General features: G+C 41.4%; 1 protein-coding gene across 1 annotated transcript; it reads right to left on the reverse strand.

The window, feature by feature from the left end:
- Positions 1-2,454: 2,454 nt before the first annotated feature.
- fgf4 (fibroblast growth factor 4) lies at positions 2,455-7,978 on the reverse strand. Its single transcript, XM_086299959.1, has 3 exons — positions 7,678-7,978; positions 6,568-6,671; positions 2,455-4,651 (listed from the first exon to the last, which is right to left on the reverse strand). The coding sequence occupies exons 1-3, from the start codon at positions 7,961-7,963 to the stop codon at positions 4,460-4,462; spliced, it is 582 nt and encodes a 193-aa protein (XP_086156085.1). The 5' UTR covers positions 7,964-7,978; the 3' UTR covers positions 2,455-4,459.
- Between the last annotated feature and the right edge of the window lie 2,621 nt (positions 7,979-10,599).

Genomic DNA, 10,599 nt, shown 5'->3' on the forward strand with positions numbered 1-10,599 from the left:
AGTACAGGATCATGTCATCATTTTTTTCTGAACAGTGGCCCAGAAGCAGCACACAATCACAGATCACCAGTTTTGTACTTCATGATAAACCAGTTTGAACAAAGAAATCCAGTCCCAAAAGCATAATTAGTTACATCTGAATGGATTGAGCCACATTGATAAAATAAGAATAAAAATAAAAGCTACTTTAACAGTAACGTGCAAAGAAATGTGGGGGTTCGGTTGCTTTCGACCATAAATAAAACCAATGCATCTTTCTGTAATGCCTCAGTCTGAGACAGGCCACATGTCCGCATTTATATTCAACCTGCTGTGAGCAATTTGCATACTTTAACCAGAGTTTACAGTGCTGTGAAAAAGTATTTGCTCACTTTGTACTAGCTGCAGGCTGCACTGCTGTTGCTTGGATAATCAAATGAGCAGGTGGGACAGAGGGATGGCCCTAGGTTAGAGACACAAGGCAGAAAGGTATTTTACTGTACATATAATGCCTGCCATGCAAATCAGTGATACTGGAGAATACTTAACCTAGCTGAGAGCAACAGGCACAGCAGTATACTTGTTTAAATCACTGCTGTCCAACTTTGACATCCAAATGGATGTCCAAACATCACACTGTAACATATGTTTGAGGACAAGCAGAGAGTGGCTTGGTAGTTTCTATACACTTCTTTTGAAGTGTAAATCACAGCGATGCTGCAGTGCTTCGGTCAGTCTTGGGATTAATGCCTGTTTCCAGAGATCAGGACATAAAGCCACAACAGACACAGTTTGCATAATATTTGCCTGAACTATTTGCAGTAGTTAGCGTGTGCATTCAGTGTGACTCTACCATGTGCTAATCAAGCGTAACTTCTACTGAAGGCTCCGTAACCCAGTGATGAAAATGGTTCAATCTGAAACAGCAATCAGTTGGCTACAGTATGCGCCATCGTATGTGGAATGTTGAAACTGAGATTTCAAAGCTCTCAACAAAGAGGCTGAATGAGAAAACAGGCAAGAGAAGAAAAACTAAAGCAAGTAAGAAGAGGTCGTCTTTCGCCTTTCTCCTCTGTGTTTGTTAAACTTGGTTAATGATGTTTGGTGACGTTGTTCAATGACTGCATAAAAGTGAACAAATTAAAAGCACCTTTTGGCTTCAGGCAGTATCCACCACACCACTCAGTTGCTCTAAATCTGACCCTCCCCCCTGAAAGGAATACCAGCACCTTCAGTTACTCAGAGGTTATATTTACAAAATATATAAAGAAAAATATAGGGTTACTGGCCCTAGCATATAGTACAGTCCAACAGCTGTCTGTAAATATTTCTTCCATGATTATCCTTTCTAAAAGTAAATCACAGGGTAAAGATAGCTGGAACGTGACAAGGAGCAACTAGGACAACATGACCAACAGTGCTGAGCTGCAGTCAACTACAGGGACATAGAGAGACAGAGACAAATGCAAGAAGGACAGGGTTTGGCAAAAATAGACACAAAACTGAGCCAGGCGGGACAGCTAATGCTACAGGAAATTAAATCAACACCTGAAAGTGGTCGTTGATACAGAGGAAAATAAAAGACAAATTCACTTAAAGGAAGTAGAGATTGTTCCAGAATAGCGACGGAGTTTTTCAGAGCATTTTCTCCAAAATGGATGGATGGAGAGAATTTTTTTCTTTTATTAGCACTGCATGTGGAAATAACAGCTGGTGAAATGCACCAGAAAACCAACCTCACTACCTCTTAATCTCACTTGTACTCTTGTATCTTTGTTTAGATTACTTTAATAAGCTAAGGTGTACAACATTGTTGGCCTATTTGTGGTTCACCTGATGCCATTATCCCAGGATAACATAAATTAAACCAACAGCACATATGTTGGTCAGGGAGCATCAGGCGTGCTGGTTGATGAAATTTGCTGACTTTAAGCTAAGCTGAACTAGCTAGTTCAATTGCTCCACTAAGCTAGCTAGCTAGCTGCAGTAAGCTGAACTAGCTAGCTTAGTGCAGCTAGTTCAGTTGTTGCACTAAGCTAGCTAGCTAGCTAGTAGGCCCGCGACTGACTGTCACTGACTAAGCTGAACTAGCTCACTTAGTGCAGCTAGTTTAGTTCTGCTTAAAAAAATGAAAGGAGCACTTTTTAATCCAAGTATAACATCAAGTTAATTAAACATCTGGGACGTTGATCTGGCCAGTCAAGTAGCAGAGGGAGGTGTTAATCAGATTCAGCTGCTTTGGTGTTAATAAAATTAACGACAGGTGCACTAGAGGGGCAACAATGAGACAACCCCCAAAACAAGAATGACTGGAAGGTTTATCCCATTAGCAGTACCGGTATCTGCTCCTTTGTGCAAGGAGGAACAGGATGAGCACTGCCAAGGCTACAAATTGACCTTTCAGCAGGCCACTGGTGTGAATGTCTTTGACACACAATGAGAAATCTACTGGTAGGCCCCATGCTCACTGTCCAGGACCATGGATGGTTTGGGGAGGCATATCCATGGAGCAAAGAACAGGCCTGACTGCCATTAGGTATCAGAAGGAAATCTTTGGACACATTGTCAGACCCTACACTGGTGCAGTGGGTCTGGGTTCCTCCTGGTGTATGACAGCACGGCTGTATGTGGTGAGAGTATGCAGGCAGTTCATGGAGGATGAAGGAATTGATGCCACCGACTGGTTCCCACGCTCGCCTGACCTAAATCCAATAGAACTCCTCTAGGACGTTTTGTTTCAGTCCATCCAATGTCACCAGGTTGCACCTCAGGCTGCCCATGAGCTCAGTGATGTCCTGATCCAGATCTCGGTGGAGATCTTTAATCTGTTATTAGTAGCACATTGTCAGGCATGCATACACGCACATGGGAGCCATGCAAACTACTGAGTACCGTTTTAGGTTGCTGCAATAACATTTCGTCAAAACGGACTAGCGTGCTGGATCTTTTGTTTTTCACTTTGATTTTTAGGGAATGCAGACCTCTGTATGTTCATAATTTTCATTTTTATCAAACAATCGGGCATCCTTTCATTCCTAACACATTACCCAGTCCATATCAGCATGCTTTTTTTTCCTATTGACAGCTGAAGTGTTCCTTTCATTTTTTAAGTGGTGTATTTACTAACAGTAGATTGGCATCAATATTACTATCAAACTTTAAAAAAGACTGTAAAGTTTTACATCATCATACATAAAATAAATGTGGAAGAAAAATGATTTTAAAGAAATACTTTTACACAGTAACTGTAAGTGACAATTACTGGAAAGTACTTTTTTTTTTTTTTTACCTGAGTTATTTTTCATTTATAAAAGTAGGATAGTCTTGACATACAGTATTAGTGGAGACAAGAGACTGACACTGTCCTTCACTGTCCTAAACCTATCAGAGCCACTCCTTACTTCCCTTTTACATATCTATCAGACAACTACATCAGATAAACAATAGTCCTACTGTGACCTCTTCTCAGAGTTCCCAGAGTGGTGAAGAGACCTTAAAGTGTTCTTTTGCATTGGTGCTGTTACGCACCAGGGCAAGAGCAAACGCATGTGCTTAAAAGAAGATCGGCAAGTCTGCATAAAAATGCAGTAAAGGACCTTGGTGTTGAAAAGAGTTTATTCAGGCACTGCCCTTGCTTTTCAGGCAACTATGTGGTGAACTTCACTGCTGCTTCCTTTGCTGTTCAGGCACACTACTCAACCAGTTAGCTTTCAACCTATGCACAGTGTCATCCCCTTTGGTCTATGTGCATGCATGCTTTGGTTGCATACCCAAAATCCTTCACTCTGCGTAACCAGATGCCCAAACAGACACAAATGCAGTATCATGAATCCCACTTCAATTTCAGCTTTTTCACTTTGCCTTTAAACCTCCATATTATCTACTAACATGACATCAAAGAGGATCCCTCTCTCTCTTTGCGACTTATAGATCTCACTGAGACTGACAGCACAAAAGTTCAGAGTTCATCCCGCTGGCAGAGCTATAAACAGACCAGAAGTGGTTGATAGGGTCTTAGACTCTCCCCTCTTTCCATCCTCTCTCTTCCTTTAGTAATATGATACTGTTTCAATTAGGGTCCAGTGCCTCACACAAAGAGTTGGAGCATTAAGCAATCAGTGCTGTTTCTCACACCAAAGAAACTCGTTTTTTTTTTCAAGCTTAGACAGAAAAAAGAACATATTAAAGCTCTAAATGTTGTATTTTGCTGTTCCCTTTTCCTGTGTCAGAAAAATAAATAAATTAATAAATTAATTAAAAGCAAATCTTCCAATGACAAGAGCAGCATAAATAACACATTTTACATCTCCTACCAACAGTGAAAAAGACTTCCTAAATAGAAAATAGCTTTCAGGCACAGATATATAAAAAATGAATATATACATAGCAGAAAATCAAATATGATACACTTGCATAAAACTTGGAGTGAAAGTGCATCTCATGTTGGAGTTCTTCCCGAATCTCAAAATTGAGGTGAAGTCTATTTATGAGGCCAGTAGATTCTTGGCAAGAAATGTGTCACTGTCATGGCGGGTGACACTCTGTTTCCTCGTTTTGTTTTGCCGTTCTTACTCAGGCCGATGAACATCCTTGGGTAGGCAACTGACTCGTAAGCATTGTAGTTGTTGGCAAGGAGCGTCTCTCTGAACTTACACTCGTTGTTGTAATGTAACTGAAAAAGAAGAGAGATTATTGGAAATGCTGATTGTTTGAAGGCAGACACAAAACAAAGATGTGGGGACATTTCTGAGGGTGTTTCAGTTTGCATTGTTCATTCTGATCATTATCAAACAATTGATTTCTTTCTGACTGCAAGGCTGTTATTGTGCAGGAGCTATCTCAGGCAGATTTTAGACAAAAAAAAAACATTGTGAAATGATGAATGATGTGAGTGCTACAGGACTCGGGACGCCAGGGTCTGATTGGTTCATTTTTGCTCACTGGATTGAGAATGATAAGGCGCTACATAACCTCTGCAGTGGAGAGTTAGTTTTAATCATGCCATTGAGTTTTTCAATTCTTATTTAAACTTATATGTTAAAAAACCACTTTGAAATGCTATAACACTTCATCTATTTAACTCAGGTGGAGGACTAGCTTTTATTTCACTATATCTTACATTCCCCTCACAAACGTTATTGGGCTGGTCATTGTACAAACCCATCATTTTACTATCTAAATATTTTACCTGGAACAACAATGATAATAAAAAACAAAATAAGACGTTTTTTAACAACAGCTGGCTTGGTAAAGGAACCATCCTTAGTCCGGATGGTTTGTTACCTTTATACTCAAAATTTATGTCTCTTTCAAGTTCCTACAGTATCAAGACAAAACAATGACTTTTTTTTTTTTTGATGAATTGGTGCATTTAAACATTTAGCTAGTCCCACAGGTAAACACACCATCCAAACACCGTTTATGCTGACCGTGAATGCACCTTCATCAGCTGCAAAGCATCCAACAAAATCATCAGAAATACTATCAGCTGACAGTCTGGTACCTCCTTTTGGAACAATATTGAAAACATTAACTGGAACTGGTCATGGCTTTTATTGAGAAAGCACCATCAGCAATAGAAGCCGGAGCTGGGTGAGCTGTGTGTGTTGGATAAAAGTCAGAATCAAACAGTTCATTGGACTTTTACACTAATACGATAAATGTTTTCATGAAAATGTATCTAGAATACAGTTTTTTAATATTTGGCATTAAAATGGGTTTTTAAGAGCAGCTATGCTGCACGTTGCTAATTATAAATGTTAACAAATAATTATAATTTATTTTTATTTAAAGCTATAAAAACCATCTCTGCACCCAAGGTGTATTTATTGGGTTACTGTAAACCTTGAGCATCACCCCTTTTATACTTATTCCCTGTTGTATGTGAACAGTCTGTAAACAGTGACTGTACCAGTAAACAGTAAGCCAGGTTTTATTTTAATCTTTTCTTTATCAACATATTTCATACTACTTCTGTCTCACCAAACTAAGTAAGTGATGTTGTAGGATAAATATGACAAATTAAAAGATAAAAAAACCCCACCTTAGCCTATGAATCCTACAGTTAAGGTACCCCGTGGCTCTGTCATGCATTGCATTGGCATAATCTGGGTCTACTTGTCCTGCATCTACTTAATAGATAGATGGATGGATGGATGGATGGATGGATGGATGGATGGATGGATAGATCTTTTTGAAAATAACAATGCCTCCATCCCTCCAGTGCAGGCGACTTGAAGAAAGGCTGTTAACTGCATGTGTGCCGATTCCAATATTTTAACCAATTACATTGTTATTAATTGATTATTTGAATAAATTATATTTTATTGCTTATCTGACACTGATTTCAATACAATTTTTCAATTAAACAATTATTAGACTTTTTAATCCTGGCCAGAATGAACTGGGTACGTGTATACAGCAGCTTGGATTCATGACTTCAGAATCGCTTCATAAAGCCGGACATCAGAGCTGCATGATACTAAATGTGTGTGTGTGTGTGTGTGTGTGTGTGTGTGTGTGTGTGTGTGTGTGTGTGTGTGTGTGTGTGTGTGTGTGATATAATCAGAGTTTTCGTTGTGCACTCACAGATCCGTACAGCTTTCCCCGTCGGTTCATGGCCACAAAAAGTCCGCTGCGAATGCCCAGCAAGGTCACCACTCCTCTCTCCACCGGAGAGATCTGCAGGAGACCTGAAGACAAAAAGCAGCACACTTACTACAACACGCCGGTGTGATACCCCGCGTGCTACCCCGCGCGCGCGCTCACACCGACATTACTGCTTGTGTAAGGAAGTGAGCTGGATGGTCAGACTGACATTTGAAATTTCGGTAAACACATGTTTGAATTCCAGAGAAAACACCTGGCACATTGTGGCGCCCCTGATCTTAATATAAGTTAAAACACTAACAAATACACTCCCTTTAAATATATGTGATGTCATGTCAGGCTGAATGAAATCCAGCTCTGACATTTTTGAACATAACTGAATATTTTCACCTTGAGAAATGACAGTGAGGCAAGAAGTGTTTGGAGCTTGGCTCACTACCCTGGAACACCCAGCGCTGAACAGCTCATATCTGAAAAGGTATCAGAAACACGCGAAGGCTAATCGGACGCCAGCTGATGCGTTTCCTCAGCAGGCCTTGACAGGCTGCTGACCGACTGCGTCTTTTAGTTCCATGTATCATTTTAAAGAGTGTGTCAGAGGTTTCCAGTCCTCGCTTGGGTTTTCTGTAAATATATGCAGTGTATATGTAATGTATATCCCTGAGGTTTTACGCCTCGTCTTAGAATAGTCACACACATAAAAACAAGCTTTCACTGTCTTGTCCCCGCGAGTAAACAGAAGTTAGTCATTCTTCGTGTCTGCAAATGATTTTAAGTTGCACGAGCAACGGCCCGCAGGCTGGACCTAACTTTAGTTCCAGCCTTTAGGTCACAGCAGCACAATCCTACGCTCCAGATGTTGGTACTGTGGCGTGGGTCAGACTATACACGTGCGCGGGTCTGACGGATCAGGTGTGTGGCCCCGTTTTATTCGCAGTTAGAGAAAATGCGATCAATCATAAGTCAGCTGAGGTGACTGCTTCCTGTTCTAAGAACTTCTTCAGTCGTTTCTCTGGAGTTGTCTTTGCTTTTCGTGTTCAAACACAGAGTCAGAGCAGTGAGGAAATAAAGTATCAATCGCAAACTTACTGTAACGATGTTCGTTGTGTACTCCCGTTATTCTGCCATCTGGTAACACCTGGATGTGAAAACCGATCCCCACGTTGCAATAGAGCCGCCTCAACCTCTTAATGCCCAGGAGGTAGTCGCTGTCCCGGCCGCTCTCCTCCCGCTTCTCCCCCTGGATTCGAGCGAGGGACCGGGAGTAAAGGGCTTCCCAGCGGTCCGCCGTGCCGTTCAGGCCGGGAGCGCATCCTGCCAGTCTGCCAACCAGGCCAAGCACCAGGACGGTCCGCAGGGCGGTCAGAGAGCCCATCCCGGCTCCGTCTGTGAGAGCAGCTTCCCAGTGTTCGACTCTCCAGTGAAGAGAGAAGAGCGAGAAGCAGAGCGAAGCAGGCAGCAGCGCCCGGGAGCGACATTGATCTGCATGGACTCGGCAAAGCCAGACCTCTATATTTATACCTGCATACACATTACATCACTGCTCCACACTTAGTAAAAATCCACAAAGTACTTCTTCACAGTCAGCCGCACCGAAAGCAGGGCTTTATTCACTTCCAATAATGGCCTCGTTATCTCCGCGCACAATCTTTGGAAAATAAAGCAATAAAAGCTCAATAATGACCAAAAAACCTCTTTGTGCGAGCCTTTCATTATCAGCAGCAGAATATCATAATTTATGTATGGGAGGATGTAAAATAGGAAACCGCCAAGTTAACACACAGGAGACAGTTCTATAAATGAACAATAACAGGAAAACAACACAGGTCCAGTTCAACCGAGTGGAAAAAAGAGCGCCAACTTAAGACTGCTACTAGGAAATCATGTCCCGGACCCTTATAGAAAACAATGGTACGAATAAATACAGTCTGTAGTATGATAAGTATGCTGTCATTGTTGACCAAGTCTTTATTTGACTGGAAGCGCCTGTGTGGTTCGTTATTAATCCATGCACCACAGCGTCTGTGTTCAGAATTAAATGGATATTATGAAAACGTCAGTGAAGTTGGACTGGATGGACTGTTCACGTGAGCATGAGCAGCCTTGTGATGGACTGTGTGGAGTGTTGTCCCTGAATTGGATAAGGAAAGGTCAGGAAATACTTCCAAGAAGTTTACAGTTTTCCTAAAAAACCTTGAGGCTGTGTGTAAGGATTTTATTCAGCTCTGTTCGTTGAGTTCAAACCGCCAACCTTAAAGAGTCGATTTTTGCTTTTGTTTCACTTCTTTTTAGAACTCACCAGCTGACATCATGGCACAATTTCTCTGATCTGACATCCTTGACACTCTTTCAGTGCGTTGCTCCTCTTTTGTTTCAGTATTTCATAAGTGTGATGATTCTTGTTACATTTATGCAGAGTGTTAACATTTCCACGCTCTGCTGTGTCCCATTACGGATCTCATTATGGTACTCTGTTGGAGTACTTGAAGATCTTCCACATCTTTCAGCCCAGAGCCCTTTGATCTCTGGACCAGCCTTGTTTCTTTGTGTGCAGCAAAATCGCTCCATGAATGCAGGCAGATCTTAGGCACTCGGTTGGGTATCGATCTCCAATGCAATTTTTCTTCCTCTTTTCATTTTTTACCGCTCCCTTCCGGGATCACCGCAGTGGATCATCTGCCTCCATCTCACCTCATTCCTGTGGACCCTCCTCTGTCACACCAACCCTCTGCATGTCTTCCTTCACTACATTCATAAACCTTCTGTGTGGTCTTCCCCTTTTCGCCCTGCCTGGCAGAAAAATTCACTTTCCACTGACCCAAAATTATGCAAGAATAGCAAGTAGTCCATAAAACCTTTGGCTTAGTTGAAAAGCATGAAGGCCAGCATACACAACTGATGGAATGCTGGGATGAATCCTCAAGTATCAGCAGTCATGGGCTTATTTCAGTGCTTCAGGAAAGCAGGTCAAGGTTTAGACTGCTGGACCACCAAAGCTACCTTCAGAGCAACTGGTGGACTTGTCCTAAAGTCATTCAGCTGATTAGCTGGTGATGCACAAGTAGGCTGCTAAAAACATTGACTGATGAGCTGCAGAACCTATAGGAAAGCTTCCTGATCCTGTACCGACCTCCAACAAACTCATAAGAGTGTCTGTCCTTTAGGACATTGGAGGTTCATAGGCTGACAGGCTTATAGGACAACAGATGGAATTCCACAATATCAGTATGGATTTTGGACCTTTTTTATTCATTTTTTCTTTTTTTGAAAATATGGAAAATGAAAATATTACAAACCTTCTTTAAAGCTGCTGGACTGTAGAGAAATGCATGTAAGGCAATAAGATGAGACATTTGGCTATCGTTATAATTATTCAACAAACAAATTACACCAAGGCACTGAGCCTTTCAGGTAGCTGGTGCACCGATAGCACCTACGTGGGCTGAGATGTGATGGACCTCAGCATCGGCTTTTGAATGAAGACATTCATGTGAAGCGTTCACACAGCAGGTCTCTTGCTGTCGCTGTCCATGGTTCTGTAATGTCCTTTTATCAGACTAAAATAAAAGCAGGCTGACATGTTTCTTTTCAGCCATGTTGCAGTTTGTAAGTTATGCTTGACTATATTTTCTGTTTATGCTGTACTGACATTATTGTGGTTTTTGGTTACATGTATGCAGTGAATTATACTACGTGAAACACGTTTTAGATTTCACTGGGTGACAGCTGCAGTTCAGAGCTTAAAATGTCTCAGCATCCAACATGATTCATTTGCTCTCTTGTTTATTTACCACGTAGCAGCCCGTGCATAGCATCTTTATGATCCAGAAAAAAAGTATGAAAGTATGTTTCTAGTGATCTGAGAGCACCCTCGATAACTTGGTAACAAATCATTTCTAAAACTGTACAAAGCGAGTTCATCTTCTAAATGTTGTTTTACCCTGAAAACCTGAATCCATGTGACCTATCTTGTTTCCTTCATCCTCAGTCTGCGTTCATAGTTATCATCTT

The sequence above is a fragment of the Aulonocara sp. 'chitande type north' Nkhata Bay genome, linkage group LG1 (genome assembly GCF_057382095.1).
Source record: "Aulonocara sp. 'chitande type north' Nkhata Bay isolate Kocher_YH1m ecotype deep benthic linkage group LG1, A_spYH_male_GT1.1, whole genome shotgun sequence".
In the NCBI taxonomy this organism is placed as follows: Eukaryota; Metazoa; Chordata; class Actinopteri; order Cichliformes; family Cichlidae; genus Aulonocara; species Aulonocara sp. 'chitande type north' Nkhata Bay.